The sequence below is a fragment of the Amblyraja radiata genome, chromosome 5 (genome assembly GCF_010909765.2).
Source record: "Amblyraja radiata isolate CabotCenter1 chromosome 5, sAmbRad1.1.pri, whole genome shotgun sequence".
Classification (NCBI taxonomy): Eukaryota; Metazoa; Chordata; class Chondrichthyes; order Rajiformes; family Rajidae; genus Amblyraja; species Amblyraja radiata.
The window spans coordinates 13,153,120-13,165,812 of record NC_045960.1 but is presented as its reverse complement, the minus strand read 5'-3'; the positions used below and the strand labels follow the sequence as shown (position 1 = coordinate 13,165,812).

Genomic DNA, 12,693 nt, shown 5'->3' with positions numbered 1-12,693 from the left:
GCTTTCCTGTTTTTGCCACCAAAATGGATAACCTCACATTTATCCACATTATACTGCATCTGCCAAACATTTGCCCACTCACCCAGCCTATCCAAGTCACCTTGCAGTCTCCTAGCATCCTCCTCACAGCTAACACTGCCCCCCAGCTTAGTGTCATCCGCAAACTTGGAGATGTTGCCTTCAATTCCCTCATCCAGATCATTAATATATATTGTAAATAGCTGGGGTCCCAGCACTGAGCCTTGCGGTAACATAGTTGTTTGGAATTCAGTGTCTGAATAATTTGCTGATTTTGAAATATGGTGGTGGGTAAGTCACCAGTTTTGTTTTGTTTTTGGGTTTTTGTATCGTGTACGTAAATGTTTTTTAAATTATTTTTGATACATAAAACAAAGGAAGGAGATTGAGGGAGGGGCCTTACCTGGTCCAGTGACCCACAAAGATGGTGGAGTATCGAACGATGGTCGGCAGCAGGGCGGTGAAGGACCAGAGCAGGAGGGTGGGCAGGAACTGGTTGATAACTGGGTCCTGTGTGTGACGGGGATAGGCTGAGTGAGGAACACGCCTGGCCTTGCACAGTAAACAAAACACACACAGGCAGCGGTGCATTGCCTGACTGAAAGATGCAGCACGGAATCAGGCCCTTTGGCCCACCGAGTCCACACAGACCATCGACCGCCCATTCACAATGGTCCCAATGTTATCCCACATTCCCATCCACTCCCTGCACACTAGGGGAGGGGGGGGGGGGCGCAATTTACGGAGGGCCGAATAACCCACAAACCCGCAGGTCTTTGGGAAGTGGAAGGAAACCGGAGCAAACACACGTGGTCACAGGGAGAACGTGCAAACTCCACACAGAGACTGCAACCGAGGTCAGGATGGAACCCGTGTCCCTGGGGCTGTGAGGCAGCAACTCTACCCGCTGCGTATCCTCGACCGCGCTCGATCTTGATGTCGGGGGCAGTCACTCTCACATCACGTCTGGGGGCGCTGCCTTCTTGTCCATGTCTGGGCCAAATATCTGGCCAGTTCTGGGCTCCTGGTGGATCCCAAACCCAGCAGGCTATCGGTGGATAAAAGAAACTGCAGATGCTGGTTTTCACTTTATAAAAAGGCACAAAGTGCTGGAGTAACTCAGCAGGTCAGGCAGCATCTCTGAAGAACATGGACAGGTGATGTTCCGGGCCAGGACCCTTCTTCAGACTGATTGTGGTGGGGGAGAGAAAATCGGAAGAGAGGATGGGGCAAGACAAAGCCTGGTGAGTGATAGGTGGATACAAGTGGAGATGGGGGGGGTTGATTGGCAGATGGTTGGATGAAAAGGTGAAAGATGTGAATTAAGTATAGAAGAGGTGTGAATTGTGAAGCTAGAGGAAAAGAATATAAATGGAAGAGGAGAGAGTGGAGAGATTAATATAGTTCTCAGCATTGTAGCGCGCCAGTTCCACAGACAAAGTCCAATGTCCACAATGGGGTAGAGGTGAATCGGACAGTACCCTAACTTATGGAAGGGCCGTTCAGAAGCCTGATAAGAGAGGGGAAGAAGCTGTTCCTGAGTCTGGTGGTGCGCGCTTTCAAGCTTGTGTACCTTCTGCCGGACGGGAGCGGGGAGAAGAAGGATTGACCGGGGCAGGACAAGTCTTTGATTGTGTCGGCTGATTTCCCGAGGCAGCATGAAGTGTAGATGGAGTCGATGGTGGGGAGTCTGGCCTGTGTGTGTGACGGACTGGGCTACATCTACAACTCTCTGCATTCTTGCTGTGTTGGGCAGAGCTGTTCCCAAACCAGGCTGTGATGCCACCCGATAGTGTGCTTACTACGGTACATCTGTAGACGTATGTAAGGGTTATTGGAGACATGTTGAATTACATCAGTCTCCTGAGGTAGCGGAGGCGTTGGTGTGGCTTGTTAGTGTTCAGCAACAACGGGGCTGGATGAAGGGCTGCAGGGAAACGTCCAAGAACCTTTTCACGCAAAGGGTGATGGGTGTATGGAACAAGCTGCCAGAGGAGGTCGTTGAGGCTGGGACTATCCCATCGTTTAAGAAACAGTTAGACAGGTACATGGCTAGGACAGGTTTGGAGGGATATGGACCAAGCGTAGGCAAGTGGGACTAGTGTAGCTGGGACAATGTTGACCGGTGTGGGCAAGTTGGGCCGAAGGGCCTGTTTCCACACTGTATCACTCTATGACTATCTATAGACTATAGACCAGTGTAGATAGACACAAAAAGCTGGAGTAACTCAGCGGATCTCTGGAGAAAAGGAATAGGCGACCTTTCGGGTGGAGATCCTTCTTCAGACTGGTGTCCAACGTCGAACAGCCTAACGTCTGTGGTGGGCAAGTTACTGAAGACTATTTTCAGGGATGATGTATAGTATATTAGGATAGACAGGGGGCAGATTAGGGATATAGAGAGCGATTGGACAAAGCTAGATTGTGTACTCTGGAACATCAGAGGCTGAGGGGGATGCCTGACAGAAGTGTATAAAATTATGGAAGGAATAGCCAGGGCAGACAGCCAGAAGTTTTTTCCCCAGGGTGGAAACGTCAAAGACTGGAGGGCAAGTGTTTTTACACAGAGATGGTGGCGGGTGCCTGGAGCGCGCTGCTGGGGTTAGTGGTAGAGGCAGGTACGATGGCGGTGCTCCGGAGGGACTTACGTTGAGGTAGTAGATGGGGCGGGTGATGTTGAGCTGGTCGATGGTGGACAGCACGATCGAGGGGGTGGTGAGGAAGAACAGCAGGATGAAGACGAGGAAGTTGATGAAGATGCAACGCAGCCACCATTGGGCTCCCTGCACCGAGAGATTCTTCCTGTCAGAGAGAAGTCAACAGTGAGGGCTGGGCCACTAGTGAGGCAGCCCACCAGGCATGCAGAACATACAACAGTACAGCACAGGGACAGGCCCTTCAGCCCACAATATCCATGCCCAACATGATGCCAAGTTAAACTGATCTACTCTGCCTGCAGATGATCCATAAGGAATAGGTGTAGAATTAGGCCATTCGGCCCATCAAGACCATTCAATCTTGGCCGCTCTATCTCTCTCTCCGAACCCCATTCTCCCCATAACCTCTGGCACCTGTACTAATCAAGAATCTATCTATCTCTGCCTTAAAAATATCCACTAACTTGGCCTCCACAGCCTTCTGTGGCAAAGAATTCCACAGATTCACCACCCTCTGACTAAAGAAATTCCTCCTCATCTCCTTCCTAAAAGAACGACCTCTAATTCTGAGGCTGTTACCTCTAGTCCTAGACTCTCCCACCCGTGGAAACACCCTCTCCACATCCACTGTATCCAAGCCTTTCACTATTCTGTACGTTTCAATGTGGTCCCCCCCCCCCTCATTCTTCTAAACTCCAGTGAGTACAGGCCCAGTGCCGACAAACACTCATCATAGGTTAACCCACTCATTCCTGGGATATCCCTCCATTCTCTGCATATCCACGTGCCTATCTAAACGCGTCTTAAACACCACTATCATATCTGCCTCCACCCCTGGCAGTACATTCCAGACACCGACCACCATTGCACTAAACGTTATTCCCTTATCATGTATCTATACACTGTAAATGGCTCGATTGTAATCATGTACTGTCTTTCCGCTGACTGGTTAGCACGATTAACAAAAGCTTTTCGCTGTACCTCGGTACACGTGGCAATAAACTCAACTAAACTAAACTTTTGTGCGTAAAAAAACAAAACTTGTTCCGCACGTCCCCTTTAAATGTTGCCCCCTCTCACCTTCATGTATGCCCTCTAGTCTTTGATCTTTCCACCCTGAGAAAACAAGATTCTGACTGTCCACCCTGGCTATTCCTTCTATAATTTTACAAACTTCTATCAGGTCTCCCCTCAGCCTCCGATGTTCCTGGAAAAACAATCCAAGGTTGTCCAACCTCCCTCGATATTCCCAATCATCCCCTGCCTACCACAATGCATGTATATCATCCCTGGGAATACTCTCCAGTAATGTACTGACCACAGACATCAGACTCGTTATTCTAGAGCAGGGATCGGCAACCAATGGCCCATGGGCCGGATACGGCCCCCCCGTAACCCGCAATCATCCAGCCCGCAGGTCTAACACAAAACACACACAACGCTAATCCGAGAGAGAGAGAGAGAGACACACACACCACACACACCACACACACCACACACACCACACACCCCACACACACACACACTTCCATATCACAACACCTGTCGACTCATTCACTCGCTCTCTCTCTCTCTCTGTCCCTACCACCCCACCCCCACCCACCCCCTCTTCCATCCACCCGACCACCCAGAGTGAAAGTGCCCCCAACCCCGGCATGCTTGAAACTGAAGCAGGCTGAGAGCGGCTTCAGCAAGGCAGTGCTGGAGCGGTTTCCTCGTGAGCCCAGCGGTGGGCGAGCTGGAGGAAAGCAAAGCATCAGCGGGAACGGTGAGGAATCCCGCTCCGGCCACAGTGTTGCACCTCCGTTGTAGTTTGTCGCCGGGGGGGGGGGGGGGGGGTAATTGTCTTTATGTTACATTTGTGTAACAATTTTTTTTTAACTATCATTAATTATTTATTAACTATGGCGATGGATGTGGCCCGCTCTCCGCTCACCAACATGGGTCCTGGCCCCTATACAGAACAAGGTTGCCGACCCCTGGTCTATAGTTCCAGGGGTTTTTCCTTGCAGCCCTGCGCGGGCACTACATTAGCCGCCTATGTCTGATGAAGATGAGATGTATCTATATCGCAGTCACATCTATAATACGGCAACTTCTTCTCTCTTCCCCCCCACAGTGTCCACGGATACATCTGACCAGGCGTAGGACATCCTCGGCCGTAATGTGGACTTTCCTCAAGACATCTCCTCTACCTGTCACAAGTTTCCCAATCTTCATCCAGAGAAGCCAACTATTGGCCACTAAACATCGGAGCAGAATTTTGCCGTGCAGCCCATCGCATCCACTTCACCATTCGATCATGGCTGATCTACTTTTCCCACTCAATCCCATTCTCCTGTCTTCTCCCCATAACCTTCGAGGCCCTTACTAATCAGTTTAGTTTAGTTTAGAGGTACAATGTAGAAAGAGGCCCTTCGGCCCACTGAGTCTACATCAACCAGCGATCCCCCCGTACACTAGTTCTCTCCTACACACTAGGAACTATTTGCGGAAACCAATTGACCTTGCTAACCCGCATGTCTTGGGCATGTGGGAGGAAACCGGAGCACCCGGAGAAAACATAGCACAGGGGGAACGTACAAACTCCTTTGACACCGTAGGACGTGCAAACTCCACACAGACAGACAGACAGACAGACAGCAGGCGAACCTCACCAGTGGACGTTCTGAGCTGATGGGGCGTAGCTGACCACCCATTTGGACACCTGGAGGCTTTGGCTGTGGTTGGAAGGCTGGCTGTTGGCCAGTAACCTGCAGCCCTGGCATCGGATGTTGCTGAAGTCCCTCAGCACCCTGCGGAGAGAAAAGGAGCAGGCGTCTTTCCCCTGATGCTACGCACAGCGCAGGCCACTCGGCCCAACCGGGCCCTACTGGCCACTTATCTGCACTTCCGGGAACCCCGGAAAGTTAACGACGGAAGGCGGCGTCCGTGGAGAGAGAAACGGATATTCCCGAGAATAAAGGCCGGAAGGACTAAGATGGTCAGAGAGTCCCACGGCACGGATACAGGCCCTTCGGCCCCACTTGTCCATGCTGACCATGATGCCCCATCTAAGCGAGTCACATTTGCCTGTACTTGGCCCGTATCCCTCCAAGCCTCTCCTATCCATCTACCTGTCCAAGTATCTTTTAGATGCTAACAAAGTACCTGCCTCAACAACTTCCTGCCCTCAAAGGAATAAAGCCCCAGCCTGCCCAACCTCTCCCTATAGCTCAGCCCCTGGCAACATCCTCGTAAATCTTCCCTGTGGCGCAGCGGTAGAGTTGCTGCCTTACAGCGCTGGAGACCCGGGTTCCATCCTGCAGTCTTGTACAGGGTTTGTACGTTCTCCCCGTGGTCTGCGTGGCTTTTCTCCGAGACCTTCGGTTTCCTCCCACACTCCAAAGACGTACAGGTTTGTAGGTTAATTGGCTTGGTATGAATGTAAACTTTGTCCCTAGTGGGTGTGGGATAGTGTTAATGTGCGGGGATCGCTGGTCGGTGCGGACTCGGAGGGCCAAAGGGCCTGTTTCCGTGCTGTATCTCTAAACTAAACTAAAAGATTTGACGCCTTGGTTGGCGTGGACAAGTTGGCCGAACTTTGGGCTATCTCGAAATTAAACTAGAAGCACACACTGCCCAACCTGCTGAGTGCCTGCAGCAGATGGCTTCTGATGGCTGGTCCACTTTCTTGCCCTGACCCCATTCCCCTTGGTTCTGCAAATGTCCCAATATCCCTCAATCTCCATTATAATCTATAATCATGTGATAGGAGCAGAATGAGGCCATTCGCCCCATCGTCTACTCCGCCATTTAATCATGGCTGATCTATCTCTCCCTCCTAACCCCATTCTCCTGCCTTCTCCCCATAACCTCTGACACAATACAATATTTATAACATGTCATTTGAACCTGACAGTGAGGCTCAAACGAAACTCTGTTTCCACAGCCATACAAACAAAGACAATTCCTACAAGAAATACAAACATTTCAATTAACACAAACATCCATCACAGTGAATCTCCTCCTCACTGTGATGGAAGGCAAAGAAACTACCCATCTCTGCCTTAAATATATCCACGGGCTTGGCCTCCACAGCCTTCTGTGGCAAAGAATTCCACAGATTCACCACCCTCTGACTAAAGAAATTCCTCCTCATCTCCTTCCTAAAGGAAAGTCCTTTAATTCTGAGGCTGTGACCTCTAGTCCTAGACTCTCCCACTAGTGGAAACATCCTCTCCACATCCACTCTATCTCGGCCTTTCGCTATTTGATACGTTTCAATGAGGTTCCTCGTCATCCTAAACGCAAAGCGAGTGTGGGCCCAGTGCCGTCAAACGCCCATCATATGCTAACCTACACATTCCTTGGATCATTCAAAAATAAATCTCCACTCCAGAGCCAGCACATCCTTCCTCAGATACGAGGCCCAAAACTGCTCACAACAATGTTCACAGTAAACGTCCACAGTTCTCGGGCAAATTCCATATATCCTACCACCCATCTACGCAGAATCAATGCACAAGCAGCTAAAGAACCTACTGACCCTCACACCTGAGGGTTTATTGATTGGTTCATTGATTGATAGATCCAGCATGGAAACATTAACAGGCCCTTCGCCCAAATCTACCCCGACCATCGATCACCCGTTCACACACGTTCCATACTATCCCACTTCCTCATCCACCCCCCACATACGAGGAGCAATTTAAAGAGGCCCATTTAACCTACAAACCCTCACGTCTTTGGGATGTGGGAGGAAACCGGAGCGCCCGGAGGAAACCCACGTGGTCACAATGCATTTCGTTGTCTCTGTACTGTACACTGACAATGACAATCAAAATTGAATCTGAATCTGAAAACGTGCAAACTCCGTGCAGACAGCACCCGTAGTCGGGATGGAACCCTGGTCTCTGCCGCTGTGAGGCAGCAACTCTACCGCTGCGCCACCGTGCCGATCCCAATGCTGAATAAGTCAGCGGGTCAGGCAGCATCCCTGGAGAACATGGATGGGTGGTGTTTAAGGTCGGGGCCCTTATTCGAACAGATTGTGGTGAGGTGGGGGGAAGAAAGCTGGAAGCAAGGAATGTCCTACACACTAGGGACAAGGTACAATTTTACAAAGCCAATTATCCTCCTTCCACCAGTCACTGGGACAACGTGCAACTTTGTGTTAAACGCTGACTCAGACATTTAGCCCCTGTCCCACTTAGGAGACCCAAACAGCAACCTCTGGTGACCTTGCCCGCCACCCAAGGTTTCCATGAGGTCACCGGAGGTTTTGGTCACTCTCCCTAATGGTCGAAAGTGGTTTCCGTGTGGTCGAGGCTTCATCTAGGTTGCTGCTATTTTTTCATCATGATTAAAACCGGCCTCGACTAAAAATAGGTTGCCGTTTTAAAAATCGATCATTTTTTAGTCACTGGTCTAATCGAAGCCAGTTTTCTTCATAGTCGAGGAAGGTTTTCAACATATGCGTGGGAGGTGGTAGGAGGTTGCAGGTCACCTCGACCTTGATTTTTTTTTTGGGTGGCGGGCAAGGTTACCAGTGGTTGCTGTTTAGGTCTCCTAAGTGGGTCACTGTAGAGCCCTCAGAGGTAGGCCCAAACTCACATCGTTGCCATGGCTTCATCCTGGAAGGTGACAAAGGCGAGACCGAGGGATTTCTTGATGGGTACGTCTCTCTGCTGCATGAACTGGTCTTGAAACTCACTCTCCAGCTTTGTGTAATAATCCACAGCGTCGACCTGTCGAACGAAGGAGGTTCATTATTGTCACAGGTACCCTGGTACAGCCAAAACCTTTGTTTCGCAAAGCTTTCCGAACAAATCAGATAACACTTCCCTGGCACCTGAATGCACCCGAACAGTCTGCAGACACGCCCTTAGATTAGTGTGTAGGAAGGAACGGCAGATGATGGTTTACACCGAGAACAGACACAAAATGCTGGAGTAACTCAGCGGGACAGGCAGCTTCTCAGGGGAGAAGGAATGGGCGACGTTTCAGGTCATAAAACTTCTTCAGGGAGGTTCTACTGCAGTTGTACAGGGTCTTGGTGAGACCACACCTGGAGTATTGCGTACAGTTTTGGTCTCCTAATCTGAGGAAAGCTAGAGGGAGTACAGAGAAGGTTCACCAGACTGATTCCTGGGATGTCAGGACTTTCATCTGAAGAAAGACTGGATAGACTCGGCCTGTACGCGCTAGAATTTAGCAGATTGAGGGGGGATCTTATAGAAACGTACAAAATTCTTAAGGGGTTGGACAGGCCAGATGCAGGAAGATTGTTCCCGATGTTGGGGAAGTCCAGAACAAGGGGTCACAGTTTAAGGATAAGAGGGAAGTCTTTTAGGACCGAGATGAGAAAAACATTTTTTACACAGAGAGTGGTGAATCTGTGGAATTCTCTGCCACAGAAGGTAGTTGAGGCCAGTTCATTGGCTATATTTAAAAGGGAGTTAGATGTGGCCCTTGTGGCTAAAGGGGGTATGGAGAGAAGGCAGGGATGGGATACTGAGTTGGATGATCAGCCATGATCATATTGAATGGCGGTGCGGGATCGAAGGGCCGAATGGCCTACTCCTGCACCTATTTTCTATGTTTCAGATTCGGCCCAGTCAGACTGTCTGAAGAAGGGTCTCGACCCAAAACATCACCTATTCCTTTTCTCCTGATATGCTGCCTGACCCGCTGAGTTACTCGGACATTTTTAGTTTAGTTTAGTTTTAAAGATGTAGTGTGGAAGCTTGCTTTTCGGACCACTGAGTGCACGCCAACCTGCCAACACCCGTCACACTAGTATCTATGTTATCCCTAAGCACAATGGGACAATTTACAGAAGCCAATTGATCTGCAAACCTCTGCGTCTTTGCAATGTGGGAGGCATCCGGGGCACCCGGAGAAAACCCACGTGGTCCCGGGGAGAAGGTACAAACCCCGTACAGACAGGAGCGGTCCTGGGTCTCTGGGGCAGAAACTCGACTGCTGCCCCACTGTTTAACTTGGTTGGTACAGGAAGGAACTACATTGGAGCTGCCACAATACAATAATACTTTATTCGCCAAGTATGTTTTGCAGCATACGAGGAATTTTGTTTGCCAAGTCAGTCATACAAATAAAAAGCAACAGAACGCACAAAATACATTTGAACATAAACATCCACCACAGTTCAATCTCTGCCCTTCTTTGTAATCAACCAGTATTCGTCAGATTGACACAAAAAGCTGAAGTAACTCAACGGGTCAGGCAGCATCTCTGGAGAAATCTCTGGGGAAAGAAGGGTCTCGACCCGAAACGTCAACCATTCCATCTCCCCAGAGATGCTGCCTGTCCCACTGAGCTACTCCAGCTTTTTTTGTGCCTCTCTTCGGTTTAAACCATCATCTCACACACTCAGTGTTCCTAATGCAGATACAAGTTTAAGGTGAGAGGGAAAAGATTTAAATAGGAAAAATAGGGGCAACTTTTTTCACACAGAGAGCGGTGGGTGGGCTGCCAGAGAAGGTAGTTGAGGCAGGTACTATTAACAGCATTTAAAAGGCATTTGGGTGGGTACGTGGATAGGAAGGGTTTAGAGGGATATGGGCCAATCGCAGACTGGTGGGACTAGTGTAGATGGGGCATCTTGGTTGGCATGGGCAAGTTGGGCCGAAGGGCCTGTTTCTGCGCTATATGACTCTGTGACTCTATCAGATAATGCTATACATAGATGCAAGCAAGCAGACCTCAAGTACAACAGCTAGAGCAAAGGGGAAGATACAGAGTGTAGAATATGGTTCTCAGCATTGTAGCGCACCAGTTCCACAGACAAAGTCCAATGTCCGCAATGGGGTAGAGGTGAATCAGACAGTACCCTAGCTTATGGAAGGGTCGTTCAGAAGCCTGATAACAGAGGGGAAGAAGCTGTTCCTGAGTCTGGTGGTGCGCGCTTTCAAGCTTCTGTACCTTCTGCCGGACGGGGTTAACCGAGATGGGACAAGCACAGATGGGGCATCTTGGTTGGTATGGACTGGTTGGGCCGAAGGGCCTGTTTCCGTGCTGTATGACTCAATGGCCCTTCTGACCCCACGCAGAGTGACCATCCTCCTCCCCCCCCCCCCCCCCCCCCCCCCCGTTACAGTCCCTTCCTCTCTGGTACAAGAGCCCGCCGCGCCTCTCCCTGCTCCCCCCCGAAGCGGTGTTGAGGCAGGCGGGGGGACGGGGGGGGGAGGGGGAGAGGGGGAGAGGGGGGTTACCACCACACCTGCTCGCATCCTCTGAAGCTGCAGCAGCAGAAATGGCCGCACAGTTTCGGGTTGATGTAGACTCTGCGTCCTCTGTCTAGGATCAGCGCTCTGTAGTAGTCTCGACTGTGGCCCGCTGCCACCCTGCAAGAAGACCACACCCACGTCAGGATGCCACCTTTCCCCCCTCCCCCCACCTTCCCCCAGCCCCCCACTGCACCACCGAGACCTTCTGTCCAGCATCTTTGGTGTAAACCAACTTTCTGTACGGAGTTTGTACGTTCTCCCTGTGACCGCGTGGGTTTTCTCCGGGTGCTCCGGTTTCCTCCCACACTCCAACAACAGGTTTGTACCGTTTAAGAAGGAACTGCAGATGCTGGAAAAATCGAAGGTAGACAAAAGCGTTGGAGAAACTCAGCGGGTGCAGCAGCATCTATGGAGTGAAGGAAATAGGCAACGTTTCGGGCCGAAACCCAAGGGTTTCGGCCCGAAACGTTGCCTATTTCCTTCGCTCCATAGATGATGATGATGATGGATGGGATTTATATAGCGCCTTTCTAATACTCAAGGCGCTTTACATCGCATTATTCATTCACTCCTCAGTCACACTCGGTGGTGGTAAGCTACTTCTGTAGCCACAGCTGCCCTGGGGCAAACTGATGGAAGCGTGGCTGCCAATCTGCGCCTACGGCCCCTCCGACCACCACCAATCACTCACACACATTCACACACAGGCAAAGGTGGGTGAAATGTCTTGCCCAAGGACACAACGACAGTATGCACTCCAAGCGGGATTCGAACCGGTTACCTTCCGGTTGCCAGCCGAACACTTAGCCCATTGTGCCATCTGTCTGCTGCTGCACCCGCTGAGTTTCTCCAGCACTTTTGTCTACCTATAGGTTTGTACTGATTGGCTTTGGTAAAACTTGTAAGTTGTCTCCAGTGTGTAGGATAATGCTAGTGTGTGGTGATCACAGGTCAACGCGGACTCGGTGGGCCGAAGGGCCTGTTTCCTCGCTGTATCTCTAAACTAAACTAAACCAAACCTCACCCACGCCTCCACTTAAGATCAATCTCTCGTCCCCCCCCACCCTGGGTGACCCTCAGAGAACTAATCGGGGAACGTGGTCGCCTGCTGAGATATTTAAAGTTGGTCGCCATGGAAGCAGCAACGGGTGCAATTATCATTTCTGTTACAAGCGAACAAAGCACCAAGGCAAATCCCTTGTATGTGTACATACTTGGCTAATAAATATGTACTCAATAAAAGGCTCTAGGACAGATATATGGATAGGAAGGGTTTAGAGGGATAGGGACCAAATGCAGACATTTGAAATAGCAACTGGCTAAGCATGGGCAAGTTGGGCCGAAGGGCCTGTTGCATGTTGTACAGCTCTGTGTCTCTAGGTTCAGGTCTATTACTGTCACGTGTACTGAGGTACAGAGTAAAGCCTTTGTTGTACATGCTATTCAATAGATAATAGACAATAGGTACAGGAGTAGGCCATTCGGCCCTGTGAGCCAGCACTGCCATTCAATGTGATCATGGCTGATCATCCACAATCAGATCAGATAATACTAGTCATGAATACATTCAGGTCGACCTTGAGTATAACAGACTCCAAAGAAGGTAGACAAAAGTGCTGCAGATACTCAGCGGGTGCAGCAGCATCTATGGAGTGAAGGTGATAGGCAACGTTTTGGGCCGAAACCCTTCTTCAGCGTGCAGGTATGTGGGTTAATTGGCTTGGTAAATTGTCCCCAGTGTGTGTAGGATAGTATTAATGTGCGGGGATCGCTGGTGGGCGCAGACC

General features: G+C 50.2%; 1 protein-coding gene across 4 annotated transcripts in view; it reads right to left on the bottom strand.

The window, feature by feature from the left end:
* The window catches only part of LOC116973008 (CSC1-like protein 2), a 72,656-nt gene that overhangs the window by 21,095 nt on the left and 38,868 nt on the right, over window positions 1–12,693 (bottom strand). For all 4 annotated transcript variants that reach the window (XM_033020636.1, XM_033020637.1, XM_033020638.1 and 1 more), the window contains 5 exons: window positions 10,900–11,023; window positions 8,271–8,404; window positions 5,333–5,470; window positions 2,667–2,820; window positions 422–528 (listed from right to left, as the gene is read on the bottom strand). In XM_033020636.1, coding sequence (XP_032876527.1) covers window positions 422–528; window positions 2,667–2,820; window positions 5,333–5,470; window positions 8,271–8,404; window positions 10,900–11,023 — 657 coding nt within the window. The remainder of the gene's footprint in view (window positions 1–421; window positions 529–2,666; window positions 2,821–5,332; window positions 5,471–8,270; window positions 8,405–10,899; window positions 11,024–12,693) is intronic.